This window comes from Pagrus major, chromosome 2 (assembly GCF_040436345.1).
Source record: "Pagrus major chromosome 2, Pma_NU_1.0".
In the NCBI taxonomy this organism is placed as follows: Eukaryota; Metazoa; Chordata; class Actinopteri; order Spariformes; family Sparidae; genus Pagrus; species Pagrus major.
In genome coordinates, this window is record NC_133216.1 from 33315547 (window position 1) to 33339624 (window position 24078).

The 24078-nt window shown below is 40.9% G+C and overlaps 1 protein-coding gene across 1 annotated transcript in view; it reads right to left on the reverse strand.

Annotated features, from left to right (window-relative positions):
- The window catches only part of LOC141015989 (dehydrogenase/reductase SDR family member 13-like), a 29097-nt gene that overhangs the window by 2074 nt on the left and 2945 nt on the right, over nucleotides 1-24078 (reverse strand). The window contains exons 2-4 of the mRNA XM_073490221.1: nucleotides 4361-4479; nucleotides 3660-3783; nucleotides 3165-3491 (exon numbers count right to left, since the gene is read on the reverse strand). Of these exons, the coding sequence (XP_073346322.1) occupies nucleotides 3165-3491; nucleotides 3660-3783; nucleotides 4361-4479 (570 nt within the window). The remainder of the gene's footprint in view (nucleotides 1-3164; nucleotides 3492-3659; nucleotides 3784-4360; nucleotides 4480-24078) is intronic.

The window sequence follows — 24078 nt, forward strand, 5'->3', positions numbered from 1 at the left end:
CAAAAATAGCGGAGCCAGTAGGCAACTGGATGTGTTTCAGTTTCTTGAAGATGTTTCATCTCTCATCCAAGAGGCTTCTTCAGTTCTAACCAACTGGAGGGGAGATGCAGGCTTTTAAACTCTGTGTGGGAGTGTCTTTACAGAGTCAATAAGGACACATGTGAGCTCTGAGTTTCAGAGTCGTTAGGGCCACTTGTGGGTCGTTGAACTAACCGGCCTTCATGTGGGTTGCTAGGACTAGGTGAGCCCAGGTGTGAATGGTTGTTAAGCGGTCTGGGGAGGGAACTCAGTACTGCATTGCAGGTGGGTGATAAGTGATGTCGTAGGCCACCTCCTCTGTACAAAGACGGTTGTTCCAGTTTGACATAGATGGATTATTTGACTCTTCTTTCAAACCATCTGTCTTCTCTGGACAAAATGTTTACATTGTTGTCCTCAAATGAATGTTTTTTCTCCTTCAGATGTAATTGGACAGCAGAGTTCTGACCTGGTGAGTTGGTGATGTAATGAAATGATTGGACCATCTACAACTGCAAAACAATACAGCAGCCAGTAGCAATCCCTCCCTCCGTGTGGCTGTACAGAGGGACTACCAAGGCACCCATGGAGATGTGACATGGGGGACAGCCGAGAAGAGGCACTTGGTCGCAGGTCCCACCGTTCTCTCTCCCTCTTGTTGTCCTGCAGATGACCAGGGCCACAGAAATCTGTCAGTGTACAGCCATAGCCAAAGGTTTTGAGAATGACACATATTTGCAGTGTTGACCCTTCTTTTTCAAGACCTCTGCAATTTGCCCTGGCATGCTGTCAATCAACTTCCGGTCCACATCCTGACTGCAGCCCATTCTTGCATAATCAATGCTTGGAGTTTGTCAGAATTTGTGGGTTTTTGTTTGTCCAGCCGCCTCTTGAGGATTGACCACAAGTTCTCAATGGGATTAAGGTCTGGGGAGTTTCCTGGCCATGGACCCAAAATTTTGATGTTTTGTTCCCCGAGCCACTTAGTTATCACCTTTGACTTATGGCAAGGTGCTCCATCATGATGGAAAAGGCATCTTTCGTCACCAAACTGTTCTTAGATGGTTGGGAGAAGTTGCTCTCGGAGGATGTTTTGGTACCATTCTTTATTCATGGCTGTATTCTTAGGCAAAATTGTGAGTGTGAAGCAACCCCACACATGAATGGTCTCAGGATGCTTTACTGTTGGAATGACACAGGACTGATGGTAGCGGTCACCTTTTCTTCGCCGGACAAGCTTTTTTCCGGATGCCCCAAACAATCGGAAAGGTGATTCATCAGCGAAAAGGACTTTATCCCAGTCGTCAGTAGTCCAATCCCTGTACCTTTTGCAGAATATCAGTCTGTCCCTGATGTTTTTCCTGGAGAGAAGTGGCTTCTTTGCTGCCCTTCTTGACACCAGGCCATCCACCAAAAGTCTTTGCCTCACTGTGCGTGCAGATGCCCTCAGACCTGCCTGCTGCCATTCCTGAGCAAGCTCTGCACTGGTGGTGCCCCGATCCCGCAGCTAAATCAACTTTATGAGAAGGTCCTGGCGCTTGCTGGACTTTCTTGGGCGCCCTGAAGCCTTCTTCACAACTATTGAACCTCTCTCCTTAAAGTTCTTAATGATCAAATAACTGGTTGATTTAGGTGCAATCTTACTAGCAGCAATATCCTTGCCTGTGAAGCCCTTTTTGTGCAAAGCAATGATGACTGCACGTGTTTCCTTGCAGGTAACCGTGGTTAACAGAGGAAGAACAATGATTTCAAGCACCACCCTCCTTTTAAAGCTTCCAGTCTGTTATTCTCAGTCAGCATGACAGAGTGATCTCCAGCCTTGTCCTCATCAACACTCTCACCTGTGTTAACGATAGAATCACTGGCATGATGTCAGCTGGTCCTTTTGTGGCAGGGCTGAAATGCAGTTGAAATGTTTTTTTGGAATTAAGTTTATTTTCATGGCAAAGAGGGACTTTGCAATTAATTGCAATTCATCTGATCACTCTTCATAACATTCTGGAGTATATGCAAATTGCCTTCATAAAAACTGAGGCAGCAGACAATATTTGTGTAATTCTCAAAACTTTTGGCCACTGCTAGTCGTAGTAGGCTGTTGCAAATGCAGTGTCTTTCGGCTCATTAAATGAAGCAGACAGGAAGGGTTAGGGTTAGGGTTAGGGTTAACCCTAACCTAACGAGCCTAGAGACACAAAAGTGGCTCTGGAGAATGAGTGAAGACGTCTGTGTGTTGGTGTGAAGAGGTTGTAGTGTTACCATAGCTCAAACAATGCCGAAAAGAGACATTACCAGAGCTTTTGTGAGTTAACAGTTTGAGTTAGGCATAGAGAACGCAACCAATGAAGCCAACCAATCAGAGGTGGGTAGGGCGGGTCTTATGAGAACGACTGTCTTCTTAAGCAGTGTGACTGTGCCCTCTGCTGTTCAAACAGAAATATACAATGACATGGAGAGATAGTAGAATGCATTCATACTGATTTCCCTTGTTAGATCTGTAAGGCAGTTGCCTATTTTGGTCAATAGATGGTGCTGTTATATTATTTATGCCCTCAGGTGTTACGCGATTGTGGCTGTTTGTCCTTTACTGGACGCCGTGTTTTCAGTTATTTGCTCTGCATTTGCTCCGCCAGCATCGACACTCAATAAACCGTGCGGTCTCAGCCACGATCTTGACCATCCGTGTGTCCGACTTGTCCCTCACATTGCACCCAACAATACCAACATCAACACAACGCAGAGTCTCCGGGTGTAGAGAGGTGCAATCTCACACGGGCTGGGTTACAGATCCATGAACTTTAGAAGAAAAATAACCATGTGATATGGTGGTAGATAATGTCACAGGCGGTATCACATTTTTTAATTGCTGTATTGTGAAACTTGGTATATTGTTATTGTTACATCCCTACCCACGAGCATTGTGTTTCTTACCATATCATTTCTGTCAGCTTTCTGTCATTTCTTGTTAGTATTAAAATAACAACAGCTAGAAGTGGTTTTATGAGGTGTGGTCAGAGGTGCAACAGACTTGAAACTGTTAAACACAAGGGCCAAGAGAAAATGAAAATGTTTTCAAGCTAAAAAATACCTACCATAGGACATCCTACATCACAAAAAAATCCTATATAGAATGTGCAGTAAGCACTAACCTGGGTGGAGGCTGTAGCTGGTGACACTGGTACCCTCCAGCCTGTTAGCCAGCTCCCTGGCAAAGAGCACATTACACAACTTGCTGTTGCAGTAGGCTTGGAAGTTGTGCCAGGTAGACTGACCAGATACTAGTTTGTTCCTGGAAGCCAGCAGAGGGAAGTCAGTGTTGCCAAAGCGGTGCAGGAGTGCAGCCATAGTGACCACGCGACTAGGACCACACTGTTGAAGGCGCTCCAGGAGTAGGTTGGTGAGCAGGAAGTGACCCAGATGGTTTACCCCAAACGCCATGCCGAAACCATCCTCAGTATGTCCCGGACCCATTACACCTGAAACAGTATACTTCCTTTTTACAAAACTGTAGTGGTGAAATCAAAAGTAACCCCTTTTTCCTTAAACTGTACTTTTCATTTTACTTTGGTTATTATTTTGTCTAAAAAAATGTATAAATAATGTACCATGGAATGGGATTTGCCATCGTGTTTTAACACCCTCACCTGCATTGTTGATGAGAATGTCTAGTCTGGGCTCAGACATCAGGAAGTTTTCAGCGAAGCTGCGCACAGACTTCAAACTTGCCAGATCCAACTGCATAAACATCACCTGATTGTTCCCACTCTCCTGACGGACATAAATGTTGTTTTAGTCTGGCTGTAATACACAGACAAACAGAACAAGCAGAACTGATCAATACTGATGGAAAAATGTATTTCTTTATTTGAAAATACACATTTTTTCTGCAGTCTGGATGGTCATGAAAGTGTGGACAATATGTAGCCCTCTAAGGGCTCAGGTCATTTCACTGTTACTGTGATCAGAGTGATAAGAAATAAACACCTTCATGTCCTGATAATCACATCAACTTACCTCCACATTATTACAAAAGTATAGAGGCTATGTAAAAGTCTAATTGTGGGTTAACAATAGAGCTGCAGTGATTGGTTGATTAATCGATTAGTCGATCAAAGGAAAATTAATTTCCAACTATTTTGATTATCAATTAATCATTTTAATTAATTCATTTAATTAATTTCATAATTAATAAGTGAGGGTAAGGTCCAAATGTTTGAGTATTTCTTGACAATATGCTTACAGTCAAATTCTAAGATTTAGAATGGAATTTTCAGTGCTCGTCATGAATTACAGCACAATGGACCATGTCTCCTTTGCAGCAGCCTCTTGCCATTATTGTACTCACTCTGCGAATATCAAAAGCAGCAGCCTCAGCTTTCTCCTTGTTGCGGCAGGCCAGGATCACCCTGGCTCCTCTCTTTGCCAGATCCAGAGCTGTCGCCTTGCCAATGCCAGTGTTGCTTCCTGTGCAGGACAATGATTCACACTTATCAAACTCCAGAAAAGACTGACAATGAGGAGCTGTAATGACATCAATGACACCTAACTGCCATTCAAGGTACTGTCAATTTAATGTAGCTGAAAAATACCTGAAGTTGTAAAACAAAAGATTGGAACCATAGTTTGAACAAACCAATACTCTGTTCATCTGACATTTGGTGAAAGAGATTACACAAGCAGCAAAAACAAAGTCCGTTTTTAAAAGCACATGGTGGAAGAGGATAACAGTGTATGAAGATAAATGAAAAGTTAAGAACTACGTATGCTTATTCAGAACAGGCATGGGCCCTATAGTAGAGCTAGTATTAGTCAGTAGTAGACTCCATTTATTTTATAACATCACTTTATGGTTACATAATGTACAAAGAAACAATTCCCTTATAAATTAGGGCAGTATATTACAGTTTTTCTCAATAGCTGGAACACAATTACTGAAAAAACTCACCATTTTCTTTAATCTTCACACACAACTTTAAAAATACATACACAACAGTACAAACATATAACTTGTGTTTCAACAGCATGAGATTTTCACAGTATGATAACCACTCAGAAGTTTCACGGTTTCACGTTAAACGGTATTAAACAATTGTTATAAATATTATTATCAGTTACAATGACCCTTGACGGAATGGAAACAGAAAGGTTTTTTTGGTAGAGCACACACACATAATTTTTCACAATTTCACAAAATATCATATCCTGGCAGATATGAAACCTGATAAAAACCTGAAATGTGATTTTAATATTTCAAGTTTATATAAATATATATACATATATACATATATAAATATATATATATATTTGACACACACAAGCTGTCAAAAACACAGGTAACATAACTGTTTGTTACACACTAGAGGGATCCATTCAAAATACTGCTCCCAGAAAGTTTAGAATAGCTTTTCAGAGAAATAATTTATCACTTTGAGAAACTGTTCCAAAACAAATGAGCGGACCTATGGCCCTTTAATCTATCTATCCCAAGCTTCTGCATGGTGTGTGAAAAATTTCAACTCTTAGTGTTTCCACCTTGGGAATCGCATGTTAATTGAGTTCAAGATTTGATTACTTGAGTTACTAGCCCTTTTCACACAGAGTCACCGCAGCGGCAGTTCGCCAATTCTCCGCCGTTGCTTGTTCACACAGAACCAAGCAGCTCCGGCGTAAAGAAGAACCAGTATGTAATTCACACAGAAAGCCGGCGCTGCGGCTCCAAAAGAGGCGTGACAGTACACATCATGATGATGACGTGTGTGTTTTTTTCAACGTGTTTCCCCCGGTGTCCACCTGTTAATCTAAACATGTACCCGCTGACTGTTTATAATCATATGGATGCTGTTATAATGTGTTGTGATTGAGATCCTGACCCACCAAACATCCTGCAAAAATTGCCAAAGTTACGTTTTTTGTTCTAAATTACATAATTACATAATCACCATCAGTAAACAGGTCGCTGTCTGACTCTGTCACTCGCGGGGAGGGATGCTGTTTTCTGGGGGAAAGTTCACTGAAGTCTCGGTTGGAAGGCTGACCGTCGCGACAAACACTTGGTGAGTTACAGTTTTTTGCCGGGGACAGATGCTGTTTTTTGGGCAGAAATGTGACAAAGAGTCAGTAGGACAGACATGATGACAGACACTTCTCCACGTATAACTGCTGTATTTTTTTCCTTATATAAGTTGCCAAAGACACTACGTTACTGTTGTTCATCCATTCACACTGGTTCGGCTCACCAATACTGCGTTTCTGATACTACCTCTGATACTACCTCCGGAGGCATAGCCAAATTCCACCCCTCGCCACATCTGAGACTTTCACATAGAGGAGGAGGATGTGGAGAATTGGCGTAGGGTCCCCGCACTCAAAGGGCAGTGTGAATGGGGCTAGTGATATTGAATGCTATATATAACATAATATAATATAATATAATATATATAATATATTATAATTGAATAAACTTACTAGACCCCTGTCATTTCCGCATAAAATCATGCATCCCATGTTGTCAGGTGTTCATCCTGAGGTCCTGGATTCATTTCTGAATGTTCCACCAGATGGCACCATTTACCTGTATTTTGGGGGAGGTGCTGCCTTTTAATAAAACTTACAAAGTCAATGCTTGCAGCTGAAATGATGTCTGGTTCTGCTGATATGGATGTGGGAGAGTGATTAGTGTAAAACAATAAATAAATAAACGAGAGCTTTTGTGTTTTAATGTGAGTTTTTGTGTATATATGTCCAGTTACAACAGTATCCAGAAATGGAAATTATACTGAACAACAGTTTCAAGTCCTTGTTATCCCTTTCTTCCTCTCTGTCCCTCTGTTACGACCCTATAGGTTGTATTAACATTTCTATTGATGAATGTCCTCTAATTTTCTCTGATCTCTCTGTTACCTGAATGTGTGATTGGCACCAGGTGTGATTCGCTGAGTGAATGAGTGTGAGTGTAGGTTGTCTGAGGGAGCTGATGGGTTCCAGCCTCCAAGCCAGAAGTTTTAGGGCTGGCTCCTCCCAGTTCCCATGGGCTCTCCTCTCTCCGCATGTCTCTTTGTAAACTAGATATGTTTTCAAATAAAACCTTCAAAAATACTTTGCTGCTGGTGCTTGGGAGATGGGAAGAAGGAGCCTCATTTATACATTGTGCCAGGGTTTCCCTTAGGCCCTGGTCGGAACACCCTCTATTTCCCTCTCTCAACATTTGCTCACATATGGAGTAAGTTATTGAAAACAAAACCTGAACTAACAACGAAAACATTGGCATTCAGACGTTTGCATTTGAAAAAGCTGTACTGGCACTGAAAAAAATATTTGACACTGAAAAAAATTACACTGAAAGATAAAACACAAAGTGATTTCATTTCATTTTGATATGTTTTAAATGTGATTTGAAATGACAATCTTTTTTTTTCAGTTAAAGGATTTTTTCCAACGTCAGTAATTTCTCCAGTGTCACTGATTTTCAGTGTCAACTTTCTGTCACCGTTTTGGCTGGAGAGGAGGGGTTTTAAGGGAAGGGAAAGTAGAGTGTGATTTGCATGTCTGCATCTTAAGGAGGCCAACTCCTTTAACTGAGTTTTGCAGTTACAGAACCAACACAGTTCTGATATGGGCACACACCTAGCACACAGCTCCTTCTATTTCACCTGAAACTTCCAAACCACAGGCATGTTAAGTCTGTTTCCCTCTGCTGTTGTTCTTTCAAAAAGAACTGGGCTCGATTAATGTTCATTTTTAATTGACGTTATGCTGGTCTGGCAGTCCTGCTGGAACAAGTTCTGATATTAGCTAATGCCAGCTAATATAGCCAATGTCAGGGTCTATGTGATAAATGGTGGCAGAAAGAAACACTTAATATACACACACTAATGATGAATTTTTGTTCAGTTTCCTCAAGATATGAGTCATGTGTTTCCAATGCCATAGTTCACCGTCACTGTTCTGGCTCCATACTCACACCCACTCACATAAATCTGCATTTGAATACACGCACACGCCTAACTCAATAGAATATAATAAATTAAACATACAGATATATGCAGTAAATTTCTGCAAACTCATATATGCAGTAAATGTCTGCAAGAGTACGAGTTACAGTATGCCGAGCACTGATGTGTGTGCATGTGGATGTATGCATGAGTGAGTGTTTTCTGGCTTCGTAGTGTATCTGGCAGATACAGTGTATCTGTGGACATTGCATGACCTTATTAGCAAAGAGCAAGTAGTTCTTCTCATGGCATTTTTGTATTTAATTGATATATGGAGGTAACAGGAGCTTGACTTTGATGTAGAGTTGAAAGCACCTCTATATTTTACCCTGATCATATGCACCTGTATAGGCGTTCAAACTCACCCCATACATTCCTTGAGGTAATATAAACATGGCTCATCTTGCAGAGCTGCAAAGATGCCATTGCGGGGAAAAACAAAATAAAGTTGGCTTTGTTTTTGAGACCATGCATGAGTTTATGCAGCTGCTGTAAGCAGTCAAAACTAGAAATGCATGCAGCTTGCAGACATGTCAGCCCTTCCAAAATGGAGAGATTTTCTGTGCAGGAAGCTTTGGATGTAATCATGAAGTCTGACAGTGACCAAGAGGAGCATGATGAATCCTCAACAGAAGAGGAGGATACAAAGAGGTGGTGAGAAGTACCAGCTGGAGGAGTCAGCTTCCTCTTCACCTTCTGATGAATCCTCAGTGATTGCGACATACTTTAGCCACCTAAAAGAAGGCTCACCTGAAAAAATAGACAGCCTCTGAGAGTCCGACCCAAACAGTTGATCTGCTGTGTAATACAGTGTGTGGCAGGCCTAGCTGCACCTGTGCGTAGGAATACAACGTACGATTGAGGGAATATAGTACCAAAGGACAGGGCTGACACAAGATCGGAAATCATAGTTGAAGTGCACTGCAGTAGTGCAGCCACGTTGCTGTGGAAAATGGTATAGTAGCAATTGGTGGCTCCCTCAAAGCCGTACAATGTCATTTGTAATCGGCTGGTGGTAATACCATATACCTCAGGAGAAATTTGTGGAAGGTCTAACAGTATGAAAAACTGGATACTGCCCAACCCTAGTCAGTGTTTACCATTAATTAATAAGACTGGTGGCCACTGTAGTCTAATTTGCTGCACCATAGTCTCATATTGATCAATAATAATAGCGCTAAGATCTCCAACGTTTCACACCATTGCTTCAGCAAAACATCTTTCACTCATAGTCAGTGGACGCCCCTGCCCACTGCTGTATGCGCATACGCGCTCTCTTCCACACATGCAGACACACACACAAACACACACACATGCTCCGGTCCAAGGCACTGCAAAACTCTGTGCCTGAAAAACACTGAAATGAAACTCACGTTATCTATTACGTTGAACTGCAGCTAAGAGAGACAACTGCGTTGCACTTGTACACACATTCATATGCAAGCACAAAATGACCATCGCGCCTTCCAGAGGGAACCTCAACCATACAGACCAGTCAATATATAGTTGGCACTCACGGGCGCTGACAATTTTGAAACAAGACAATAATTATCCGGTCTCTCAGTCGAGGTTTAGTTAGAAGTCAGGACTAATAGTTAAAAGCAATAGATTGATACGGACTATGGCTTATAGACTTGTGTTAACATTGTATAGCAAGAACTGTGTAGTAAAGTAAATTGTTAGGACTGGACTAATTACTCGGCAGCAGAGCCAAAGCTATGTGTTATATTTGATTATTTTCTACATTTTGTATTTTCCATAATTTCTTATTTATGGTCATTTTATTTATGAGATAGCCTCTTAATTTTTCTTTGAAAGTGCACTAGATGATGCGTTTAATTTTAAAATGTGCAAAATTTTCTTCCAGGGGAGCATGCCAGTTACCACAATTACATTTCATTCAGCATAGTCCCGATTCATTTCCCACAACAAACCTACTAGTGTCATACACACAGGATACCAGCACCACCATCCTTACAGTGGCGGCTCAGCTGGTAGCACAAATGCAATTAGGTTCACCTTGTGCCGGGATCAGACTACAACGAACAGACGTGTAGTGTAGCAATAGTAGAGGAACGGTTTGTTGAGCTGTGGCAACAATACCCCTGCCTTTTTGATGCTTCCTTGAGGGACTACCATGACAGAGTCAAAAAAAGAAAAAACTGTGTCCGAGAAATAGCGAAGGCACTTCAGCAACCTGGTGAGTAACTTGCTTGTGTGCTATGCTAGCTTCGGTAGCCATGGATGACAATTTCCAGTCCAGCGTCCCCAATGAATGCGTGGAGGGTCGTAAACAGTGTAGACACAGCAAGAATTTGTGCTGTGATTGCTTAATCTGACATGGTGACCACCGTGAACGATATAAATATCATGCAGTCTGATCCCGGCATTAGATGCCATAAGCTTAGACATGTCGTTAACATGACATAACAACTATGTTACTCATGAAATATTTATAACCAGTTGGAACTGCTCCACACAAGAAAGCCATCTTATTCCCTGCTTTGCTATCATCCTGATGATCCACAATAACTCCCTCCCTCTGGTTGTACAGCGGGACTCTACCAGGGCAGCCAGGGGGCCGTGACAGCCGAGACACGCATTCAGCCGTAGGCCCCACTGATCTCCCTCTCTCTTGTTGTCCAGCAGACGATGAGGCCGACAAAAATCTCTGTCAGCGTAATACACGATATTATTTCCAAACTATATGTTCAGTCGGCTGTTCTTGGCATTGTAGCGGAGGAAACAGGAGAGTTGACATGGGTGGAAAGAACGGGACACACCAGTAACCCGTCTTCTGCAGGGATGAGAGGCTGGATTGCGCAGCGTCTCCTATGGATCCAAGATGTGTTAAGCAAACACAAGGCAGTCTGCGGCTCGTCCAGCAAGATAAATGACTGTAGCATATGGGAAGGTAAAATCCAAACATTTGGTTGCTCCTTTTTAGTAACAGCTGCGCAGGCAAAAGCTGCTGCTTCCAGCAACAGGGTTACAATGGGACTGTGGTGAGTTGTGGCGTGCAGCTATACTTAAGTTCTGCGTGCATCAGGCTGTTGCGCCGCGATTGACGTCGCATTCAGGGGCGCTTCCAGCGGATGGGAGAAGGAGTTTCAAAACTTGGGAAATGTAGCAACCAGGTGTGACTTACTGGACACTGGGTTTGGCGCACTATAGTGATGTGCGTGTCATGAACAAATCGTTCAACACTCGAGATTCTTTTTACTGACTCAGGAGTTACGAGTCATTGTCTCCATTAACTCGTTCACTGACTCACCGCTGCTACCGCCAGCTAACTGCAAAGAGAAGACATGCCACACAACTGATATTCTAACTGCAATTGCATAAATGTATCAAGCTGATTGCTGTATTAGCTCCATGGCAACGGCTCTGGTCATTATTTCAACTCAACTCCCCTGTCTCCTCTCCTTTCTGCCCCGAGCTGAGCTGTATCACAGGCTGATACAGAAAAAGAACAATTGACTGACCCAGTAGCTCCAGCTCACTCGCTCTCCCTCCCAGCTCGTAGAGCCCCTCCCTTACCCTTGAAAGTCGTTGCTCTGCACCGTTCAGGACTCGGTAGCTGCAACTCTTAGCTCACAGCTCACTCGCTCTCCCTCCCAGCTTATAGAGCCCCTCCCTTACCCGTGAAACTCGGTGCTCCGCACGTTCAGGACTCAGCAACTCAGACTCGCAGTTCACAGGCAGCTCACAGTTCACTCGCTCTCCCTCCCTCCCTGCTCCCGTGCTCTCAGAGAGCCGCTCCCTCACCTGAGCAGCAAGTGGTTTGGAACTTGTTTGTACAGTCCGTGGCGCACACTCTGGGTGACTGACTCAAGTGACTCAAGTGACTCAAGTGACTCGAAAACCCGATTCACTTTAGTGAGTGACTCATACAAACTCGAGTCAGTAAAAGGAATCGAGTATCCCATCACTAGCGCACTAACCCCTTTGTTTAGAGGCTTCCCAGATAGCAGTGGACTCCGGGGCGGATCCGCCCTCAGGTCGGCACATCCGCTCTACTGTCTCAGTCACTTCGGTCATGCAAAGAGGATCTGCCCCGCCTACTGGTAGCGCACCATCAAAGAGCATACTCAGTGGGGACACCATGGGGACCCGCACATCGTACGCGCCCTTTTTTGTTTTCTTTTGTTCTGTTTTCAAATAGTTCACCGTTGTGATTCGCAGTTTTCAAGGAGAGCTGGAAAGGAGCCGAGGACTAGCGGCACAACAGGAACACAGTAAGTAACCTATGTAATATATGCTTTATTAGTACTACAGTTGACTACAGCCAGTAAAATTATAACGTTATCGGTCAAACGTAGTTCTCTGTTCGGTTTTGTCGTTTCTAATTAAGAAGTGTGTGATTATGGCTAGCTAACCTTCACAGCAAGTTAGCTTAACGTTACCATTAATGTTAGCTCTAAAAGATAACAAGCCCACATTTGCACTGGATTTATTTCTGTCTCGGAGGATGGCTTTCACATTAGCTAGTTAACTGCCCTGCTAAGTTTAATTCAGTCACAAGCGCATAACGTTCTGTGCTTTTACCCCTTTACTGTAACCACTGCAGGTGAAATTAATGCTGACATTGGCATTACCTAATGTAACTCAAATGGGCTGTTGAAGCTAGGTTATAATACGGGTTTGGGCCCTGTTTTTAGCCAATATGTTAACATTTTGGCAAATTCAGGGTGTTAAAAGTCTGCTTAATTTGCTATTAACAGCTCAGTTTTGCTATGTAGCCATTGATGCACAGAGAAGTATCTGTGGAATACTTTGACACTGAAGAAAACTTAAACACCATGATGATTCATAGTCAAGTTCTGAAGCGTTATCTCTCTGATTTTAAAGTGGATTAATGGACACAAATATGTGATTTACCTCAGAGATGTCATCCACTCACTGCACTGCGTTTCATGTGTCTGTACTGTATGAAGGCTGAATTATGACTGAGAGATTAGCTACAAGGACTTTTTAAAAAAACTCAAATTCAACTTTTAACTACAGCTCTGTATAACCAAATTGCATTTGACTTTAATATATATAGTGACATTTACAAAAAAAGCAGGAGTAGTTGATATTTATATATATTTATATATATATATATATAATATTAAAACTAGGGATGAATGATATGGATTTTTTTCAGGCATGCCGATCATTAACTTCCTTTCAAGGCAATATCGATAGGATAAACAATTACCTCAAATCTTTGTATTTTTAAATGAAGTTCATGACCTTTAGTTTATGCAAGAAAGGCACAAAAGCAGTGAGCAAAGATGGATGATTTCATATTCCATAGCTCTAATAAGATTTGTAGTGTTAAAACTCTTAAGACTTTTCCCATCCTCTCTGAAGTATTGTAGAGCATGTTTTGCAAATTAAAATCATGTTGTCTTCCTTTGAAACACAGTTTGACGCCATGAGTGTGACAACAGCATGTTGCACTTGTTCCTCCCCTTCTTTTCCTTCTTCTTCCTCTCCTCCTTTTGTGAAGAATGCTGCACTGATGAAGTCAATGAAAGCATTTTAGCTTTGTATTATCTCCTCTATTGATTGGCTGTAATTTCACAGATACCGATAACTAGCAGAAAATAAAAAGTTGCCAATATCAGACCAAATTATATCATGCATCCCTAATTAAAGCTATGGCAAAATATTATCATAAGTGAAAATGTTGATAATGTCATATTTTCTTGTCATTTTCATATTTGTTTTTGTTTTTTAAAACATCACAAATCATGGCCACTTTTCCACACCTTACTAATTGCAGTCTGTATTATGCGTTTCTGAAATATTTCTTTCAGTTAAAATGAATAGAAAGACTTTGCCTGTCTCCAGTTCCACGATACGAGGGCACGTTTAGACGTTGACAAGCAACTTCAAGAAATTAGGGTTGACTGCACAAATTTGACTGACTTTCAAATGACAATGGAGAGGGACCTTGGAGATTTCAGGGGAGAGGTTTTTGAGGAACCAAATTGCACAGACAGTCCAACTTGTTCAGACTTTGCAACTAGTATAGTCTTTAGTGAGGAGGAAGGTGACATGAAGTAGATGAGGTGGACATAACTGAGGGCTCTGTAGCTGTTGGCTGTGATGAGGAGATTCAGTCATCTGACTCAGAACATTCTGATGATGAAGTCTATAAGACATTTTCACTTTCTGACAGCATTTCCAACTGGGCAATACAATTTGGCATTTCTTTGGTTGCTTTGACAGCACTTTTGGGCATACTTCGAATTTGCCATCCTGATCTTCCAAAGGATGCTAGGACCCTCCTTAAGACTAAGACCAAATACTCTATTCTGGAAAAGGCTGGAGGACAGTATCACTACTTTGGTATTCTGCCATCTCTTAGAAATACACTGTCCAAGTACACCCATACACTGGCGGACAGTTTCACTTTAAAGTTGCAAATAAACATTGATGGACTTCCTCTGTTTAAGAGTTCTAGTCTGCAACTGTGGCCTATCTTAGGTCTTCTACTGAGTGTTCCCATGAAAGAACCAGTAGTGATGGGTTTGTTCTGTGGACCAAAGAAACCTAGCTCAGCAAAAGAGTTCCTTGAAGATTTCGTTACAGAGTTACAACAGCTTGAGAAAGGTTTTGATTTTGAGGGTAGGAATTTGAAGCTCAAACTGGACACACCAGCCAGGTCCTTTGTTAAAAACACAAAGAACCACAATGGCTACCATGGTTGTGACAAATGTGCACAGCCTGGAAATACATTAACAGACGCATGACATATCCATGTACAGACTATGCCCTAAGGACAGACGAATCATTCGAAAACAAGGTTGATGAGAGTCATCATCATGAGGGGCCACATCCATTTAATGGCAGCAATGTTGGCATGGTTTCACAGTTCTCCCTGGACTATATGCATTTGGTTTGTTTAGGTGTTGTTAGACGATTGCTACACATCTGGCTCAGGGGTCCTCTAAATTTTCAAGTACCTGCAAACATAGCAGAGAGAATGTCAGCAAAATTGTTAGACATGCATTCCTTTGTTCCTCTGGAATTTGCCCGAAAGCCCAGATCACTTAGGGAATTAGATCGGTGGAAGGCCACTGAGTTCAGACAGTTTCTTTTATATATAGGACCTGTAATGCTAGGTACCTTTCTGGTAGGGCTGGGTATCACCAGGTCCCTCCGGATACGATACTATCACGATATTTTGCCCAACGATGTAGCGATAATATCACGATACAGCGATTCTGCGATAATCGATATATTGCAAGAAATTTCATCCACGATACATCACGATAGCTGTGTCACTTTAGAAATTCAGAATTTATTGACTGCACTGAATCCATTTCACAGGAATTACAAAACATTGTCAATCAATTTCACATGAATGACAACCAAGTAAAACAAAGTGTATACTGCACAGTGGCTCTTCTTAACACACACTGGCCGCAACTTGTCCAATGTCCTTGTGTTATGTATAAGTCTTTAAGGGAAGAATATTTTCTGTCCGTGCAAATTAACAGAAAATTATAAAAAACAAAATGAATGCAGAAAATACACATTTCAGTGCTAGTATTATCAACTTCTTCTCTGTAAACATGGACACATATCAGTGCTGCTTAACAAGCAGAATCAAATTGTTTTATGAAAACTGGCAAATTTCACTGCATATGAAAAATAAACATTTCAGTCAGTACATTATCATAAACAACTGGGTGGTCTATGAAAACCTGGGCACACATTTTAACTTGTACTTACCACCATGTGTAAAGTTTAACTTAAACCTGCACTGCAGACTGCACATACATTTCAGTGCTAATACCAGCATTGGCTTGGGGGCTTGCACAACCTGTTCGGCATTTGAGATGTCGGTCTCATTAAGGGTGCAGATGTCAGTGGTACTCTTTCTTACCTTAATGAAAGAAGACAGGACAAAATGGAACTTTCATTAAAAACATGAATTTAATGTACATTTTGAATTTTCATAATTATATTATTACACATTATATCCAATTTATATTTTGTTATTTGTAACCTATCAAAATTCAACTTGCCTATGCTTTAATGCAAGAACAGAGCAGCATAGAACTATAAAGAAATAATGAGATAATATTGAAATTATGAGCATATTTCAAGCTATATCATTTATTCACATCACATTATTAAAATTTAATCTAATCTATATGATGTACAAACAAAACAGATACACACATAGATTTTAATACACAAACGTTACGTTATCAGCAACAATCTAACATTAGATTAGAATAAATAACCTACCTCAGGAGATAAGAGGGCAGCACAGATTGCAGGCTGCTGCTCCAGAAACCTGGCCAGCATCTCATATGCGCTGTTCCACTGCACAGCAACATCTGTGATGAGCTTGTGATGTGGCAGTCCAAGCATCCTTTGGTTTCTCTTCAGTGCATCGGCGGTTGCGGTGCTTCTGTGGAAGAACGTGGAAATCCTCCGGACCCTCGCAATGAGTCAAGCAACAGCTGTCACTTTCAGGGCATGCTGTGAAGCGAGGTTAAGTACGTTTGCAAAACACCAAATGTGTTGGTATCTAGTCAGCTCAACAGCAACAGTCATATTATGCGTTGTCGGTGACAACCGCTGGGTCTTTCCCAGTAAGCTTCCACTCCACTGTAGCCTTCCGTATGACTTCTGCCATGTTAGCACCATTGTGAGACTCGGACATCACCCGAGTCTGGAGAACGTAGGACTGCAGTTCCCACTCGTGAATAAAATGAGCAGTGATTGTCACAAAGGACTCTGTGGCCCTGGTCCACAGAGTCGCATCGCACGTAATCGCAACTCTCTCAGCAGATTGAAGTGCATTTTCCTCTTTTGCTTTCGTCTCTGCATACAACGCAGGGATAGCTTTTTCAGTGAAGTATTTTCGACAGAGTATGTCATATCTTGGTTCCAGTGTATGTAGCATTTGGCGGAAACCTTAATTTTCGACTACACTATATGGTCTAAGATCTTTACAAATAAAGCAAGCAATGGACTTGGTAATACTCACAGCCCTGGGGGATGCAGAAGGAAGCTTTGCTTAAAATACGGTGTTGATTGTAGGCTGGCTTACAGAAACGTTAGCATTTGCATCGCTGACCGTCCTCTCCTCCACGGCAAGCTCAGGATGATGACGGACAAGGTGGCTATGCATGTTCGTTGTGTTGCCCGTGTACTTGACCTTCGCGAGACAGTTCTTGCAGATTGCGAACTCTTTATTAAGTGTTGTTCCATTGTCAGTATAGTAAAAGCCGAAGTGGGCCCAGACTTTAGATTTGAAATTTGATGGTGCATCTGTCACGTGTTTTTTCTGCTGTTTGCTAAACCATTTTCTTCTTCTTCTTCTTCTTCTTCTTCTTCTTCTTCTTCTTCTTCTTCTTCTTCTTCTTCTTTTTATTTCCTTTCAAAGAGTACTCTATCGCAGCACCCACTCTTATTCATGCTAAGCGCCATCGTGTGGAGGCTTGAAGTAGTGACTCTGTAAATCAAAATTGTAGCAGGTTGTGAGATTGTGAGAGAATCTGTTTAGAACGGCTGTATGTTTATTGTTTAAATATCGATATTTGTCGCCAGTGTATCGATAACGTATCACAAGACGAAATATCACGATATATCATAGTATCGATATTTTGGTACACCCCTACTTTTTGGACAGAAATATGTACAGCAATTTCATGCTGCTCTCCTCTGGTATTGCTATTTTAATAAGTCCTGGACTATCCTGCCACACACGGTATGCTCACACCTTACTTAGATCTTTTGTTCATCATTTTGATGAAATATATGGCAAAGATCAAATTGTTTATAATGTACATGGTTTGGTCCATCTGGCAGATGAAGTACAACGACATGGTTGCCTTGAATCAATTCCTGCATTTCCCTATGAAAGTCAGCTGGCCAAGCTCAAAAAGCTAGTCAGAATACCACACTTTCCTCTTGCCCATATTATCCGTCGGCTGTCAGAGAAGAGGTTCACTGATGCTCCATTAAATGTTACCTCTTTTAAAAAACAGCACTTTGTTGGGCCAATTGTAGGTGGACTGTCAGTGAAAGCACAGTATGGTGAAATGGCCTGTGACAAGTGGACTGTCAAAGTTTCAACCGGGGATAATGTTTTTGTCATTGGATATGATATTTGTCGCATACATAACATTGTAGAGTGCAGTGATGGCGTGTATGTAGTATACAAAGAATTCTCACAGAAATCTTTGTTCTTCACTTACCCATTCAACTCTGACTTCCTACATATTTACAAAATTTCACAAACATCAGACATACTCAAGTCTGTTAAAGTTACAGAGCTTGTTCAAAAATGCGCTGTTCTGCCTGAAAGGGATAGTTTTGTGGCCATACCCCTATTTCATACATTTTAGGGATGTCTAATGCGTTTTGGTGAGAAATAACAGCATATCCACATGACTGTCATTTGTCTTGTAGTTGTTGGTAGTTCTACTTGGAATAGTAACCCCGCAACTTTTGATCTTTGATGTTTGTTTTGTCAGATTTTTTTTATTTTTTTTGTTTCAGGAATATCAAATATTTAAACCGAATGCAAAAAAACAAGCACTGGCAGTATTCACTAATTAGCCATTGAGGCATATGAGCTTTTTCTTTTAATGGACTGGATGGGTGTTATGGGTGCATAATAAGGGTCAGAGACTGTGACAAAAACCGACGCTGACTGCTTCACAACTCACACTGCAATCTATGTGACTCTGGATTAAAAATAACTGTAAGTACTTTGTGTAAGTTTCACTGTCTTCAATTCAATTCTCTATTAATTAATAGGTAGTTTGGTCTATAAAATGACAGAAATTGGGAAAAATGTCGATCGCTGTTTCCCAAAGCTCAAAATGATGTCCTCAAATGTCTTGTTTTGTAATATATTCAGTTTACTGTCATGGAGGAGGAAAGAAACCAGAAAATGTTAATTTAACAAGCTGACATCCAAGAAATTTTGAATTTTTATTCATAAAAGATAATGCAAATCAATTCATCGATTATCAAAATAGTTGGCGATTAATTGAATAATTGACAACTAATCAATTAATCCTTGCAGCTGTACACCAAACCTATCATTGCTGTTTAGTCATTACATGTAAGTATTATAGTATAGGTTTTCAAACCCAAATTAAGTACAAAACATTGGCTGTCAAGTAGATTCAAGTTCCAGGCGAGATCTACAACCTCTTTAGAATGTAAATATGGTAGGAAAGAATTCAAATGTTAATAAACGTTAAAATAATCAATAATAAAAAATATTAGCAAAAGAATGTGTTTGAATAATCAGAACTTGTAACAGAAAGTTTCTGTGATTGACGCGCTGTGTTGACTGTCCGTCTCAATTAAGGATGTTCCTCTTGATCGAATTTGTGATCAACAAAACTTGAGCAGTGATGGTGTCGTCAAGTGGCCGAATTACAGAAGTGACGAAAGAGTGGAAAGGGCAGTGAAAAATGCAGAGGACCTGACTGGAAAACATATGACATCAGAGTTATTAAATCATGTGGTATGCTAATTTTTAAACAAATAATATAAGGAGTGGCTTCTGTAAACAGATATGAAAATGCATTGTATTTTGTTATAATTCACCAGAATTATAATTCTGTATCTTTTTTTCTTCGTAATTTGGAACTCAAGTGAAGTTTGACACATATTTAATTTTTAGATCGTTACTTGGAGGCTCAACACCTGATGACGAAATCTCTGACATGCAACACATCAGATCTACAGTCTGAAGAGGAAGATGATGAAATAAGACCAAAGAGAAAGCTAAAGCCGATGTAAGTATATACATACATACATAATATACATTATTCTCTATATTCTACATAAATTTTTTGACGTTTTAGATTCACAACAGCATCTTTTAGTGCTATGGGATGACAAACCTGACAACAAAGACATGCAAAGTCAGCTGTAACTGAGTGAGTCGTTTACCTGGTTCCTCAGAGAAATCCAGTTAATGGGTTATAGGGGTTGTATTTAGTCCAAGTATTCACACACATGTGAACACATTTTGGGCCATAGTCTTTTGATTGGATTTGTTGACAAAATAAAATTAACAATAACATGGGACCTATCCCGTATTTAGGTTCGCAAAATCTGACTTACTCACTAGTCACCAGACAAAGAAGTTGCACTTAGGTTAAAACATTTTTAAAATAATCTACAGTAACAGCTACTCAATAGTGATTTTTTCTCATACGGTATCTAAAGTTTCTGTTTTGTTTCAAAGAAGTATTTTTTTGCTTAAAGTGATAGTTAACATTACGTGGTTATGTTTTTCCAACCTACTTGGCAATCATTTCTTTGGGGACTCGGATGATGACAGTGAGGATGAAGGTCATCTAAAAAAGAGAGCCAGGGGTCCTGCCAAACCCTCATCACAACCACCAGCTCCTATTATCCCACCACCACCTTGCCGTGTGCCAAGTAGCAGCACAGTTGCCCCTCCTCCACCTGCTCCACCTGCTCCACCACCTCACACTCCGCAGATGGAACAAAGAAGACCAGCAGAAGAGCAAACACCCTCTGTGAGCCAAGTCTACAGACCTACCTGCCGAGGGTGAAAGTGTGGATCAGACACCATTACCTGCTCTGGTGAGCAATACCTCAAACAGCAATGAGATTCAATTTGATATGGCCAGAATTTAAGTTTAAAACATTTAAAAAACTGAGTTAATGTTATGAACGTGAAGAAACAACAGATCGACGTTATGTCAAAGATGTCTATGTTCTTTGTTCTACTAAGGTTAGCATGCTTACCAGCTTGTATAACTTATAACACTGTTTGTGTAATAAATTATCAAAATAAACTCACAAAATGCCAGGAAACATTTTTGCACCTATTTTCCTTACTAAACAGAAAAATACAACCATGCACTGTTGGAATAAAAGTGTCTCTCCTTTACTGAACTAAGACGAGCTTAATCACCTCGTTAACTAATCGTAAAACACACTTCATTCAAACTGGACATATACTGGACATGTTGCAACACCCCCACTTTTACAACAAGGGGATTTCATCCCCCCCACTTTTTCCCAAGGTATTAAACCGTTTGCCCGCCCTTGCGGTGTACCAGCATACTGAAATGGAGCGCACCTCAGTTATGTGACAGGAGGGAAACAGAAAGCTAGCTTTCAATCCATAAATGCACTAGTTCAATTCTATAGTAGTACATTTATATTCTTGCATTAATGTCATGTAGGTGTTCATTTACGTAACTTAAAGCTATTTGTTGGAGCTTAAAACCTTCTTTTCAATGAAGAAAATATCCTACATCAACTCATCCCTGTTACTGCTCTCAGAAACTAGAAAAGAATAGAAATGAAGACAATGAAATGCAATAAAACTATTAAAATCTTAAATAATAAGAGGAATAAAATAATATAGAGTACAATAAAGGCTAGGATGAAATATTAGTTAAAACAGATTAGAACAACAAAATATATGTAAAATAATTAATAAAAAGCAGATAAAACAACAACAAAAGAATGGAATGTTTCCTAATCAAAATCAAGGCTGTAGAGGTTTGTTCTAAAGGTGCGTTCACACCAGACTTTATATTTTTGTCACTGTCGCTCATGTTGCTCCAAAAAATACATAGATTACGGCAGCCAATCAGCACTGAGCGACAAGCGACTGACGGCCAGAGACTTGGGATTTCTCATCTCGAGTGACAGAGCGATTGAGCGATTTTTCGATTGAGCGATTAATTGCTCAGTCGCTCGTTTGCTTAATATGTAAACGTGTCGCCAGCGACAAAAATAAAAGGTCCGGTGTGAACGCACCTTAAGTTTACTTAAAATATTTCAACACTTCCATGTTCAGGAATATTAACATTGAGTTCTTTATGTAGGATGTTTATGAGGAAGGGAAGTCCAGGAGTCAGGACAAAGGAGAGCATGGAAAAGATGAGGGAGTGAACAGGAGAGAAGTTGGAGAGAACAGAAAAGAAGAGGGAGAAAACACTAGAGAAAAGGGAGAGAGCACAAAGAAGGGGAGAACATGAGAGGAGAGGGAGATAACAGAAGAGGGCGAGAACACAAGAGAAGAGGGAGGGAACACAGTGTTCTTGCCAGTTTCACTCACTCACACTTGTTCTTTAATAAAACATATAAATTAATTGCTTAATACCATGGTATGTGATTGCTTGTGAATATATAATATCTTGGGTTAAAGAGCATTGCATTAGTTTTGGAGACTGAAACAGGGGCCAAAGGTGGTTGTGGTGCTCATGTGCTACCCCTAGAACCCCCTCACATTTAAAATTGTTGCTCCACTCCTGCTGGTCTCAGTGTTGGAGGTGGAGCCCCGTTCATTCCTATGAAAGCTGCTCAGTGTTGTTTTTTAGCCAAAAAAGCTTGACTTCCGGGCTATTAAACTTGTAGTTTAGTGCCCGCATGTATTAAAGTTTTCCGTCGCTAATACGGATTTCCATCAACTCTGCTCTGAAAAGGCCATGAATGAGAAAAAATTAGGGGGGGGCCGACCCGACCCGACCCGACCCGACAAGTCGAGGGTCGGGTCAGTCGACACGTTACAACTTAAAATTAGTCTGGGCCTTTATTTTGTAAAATCCGAACCTGTTAGTAGCCTATCAGAGGAGCACGTATGTTGCTTTCAGTTTTGCCAGCATGGATGCACTTCTACTAAAGGAAGGCACCGATGTGTCTGAAATTGATAAAACAGTAAAAAATAAGTGGAGGTGGGCTTGGCTATGCGAAATAGGTGATAATGGCAAGCCATTTAGTTCTTGGTGCAAAAAAATGAAAATGCCAGGCGTTTGCTTTTGTGTGGTTTGGCATAAGAAAATACTGTATGGGAGCAATGGCAAAAAAGTCCTTTCACGCCATCAGTCTGAAGCTAGCCATAAGGCTAATGTAAGAGCTCTTCAGCACACATCCTCAATGCCTGGTGCAACCACCACCACAACAGAGGTAGGTGCATCTATGGCTGACCGTGTCTGCACGAAGAAAGTGCGCATATGCACACCACTTGTCAAACTGATTCGATCAGTTGCAGAAGACCAGAGCGCCCTCTCCAGGCTGCCACTGTCCAATGCACATGCCTCCTACCTGTGCACACATGGAATTGCAGCTCATTGTAAAACAGAGTTGTCTGTGAAACTGCAAACAAAGATGTTCTCTTTGAATGCAGATGAGGCAACTGATGTAAATATGGACAGGATTTTGAATACTGTTCACTACTTTGATGAGGATATGGGGAAAGTCGTGACCCAGCATCTTGGCTCAAGGAAAGTGAACATTGCAGATGCCTCAACCATCACAAATACAATGACCGAAATCCTTCACTCCTACAATATAAACTGGAATAAGGTTGTGTCCATTTTGCTGGATAACTGCAGTGTTATGAGAGGGAAGCGATTGCTTAAAAAAAATTTTTCGGTCAGATGATTTTTTTTTGCGTTAATCCCTGTGCCCGACTAACTTAAATGAGGATAAAATAATTTAATCGTGCAGCTCTTCTAGACTTTACAAATCTAATTGGACCAAATGGCTCATATTCTTCGTTGTGACGCTCAAAAGAAGTTATCCACCATTTTATAGACGCTTATTTCACAGTGGGTCTATTGTAGTTTTCTCTGTTACAACTGTTTCCAGTGCATTCATGACGTGAAACATAATGTACAACATAACGCTTCAGATAAAATTCACAGATGGGCTGCAATGGCTGTGGGAAGTGTGAATGGGGTCAATAGGCGATTTTTAGTGGATTGACCTGCTTTTAAAAAACCTGTGTTGACCTGCTAATTTTGGTGGAAAAGTGGTATAACATGCACAGACTATTCAAATGCTTTAAATCATGCTTTTCATGAACTACTCAGTTGTTTGCTGAAGTCTCAGATAACCTATACAGTAGATCCTAATGTATAGGTTTTCCGAGACGTCTGCAAATTTTGGCTCGGAGGAAAACATTCTTGTAGTCTTGGTTTTATAACAGATTACGAATAAAAGAACACTAAGATTGACATAAGATTGATATAAGCCTTTTCCAAAAAGTGGTTTGGGGACCACGGGTGGTCCGTGAGTGCCCCCTAGTGGTCCGCAAGTAGAT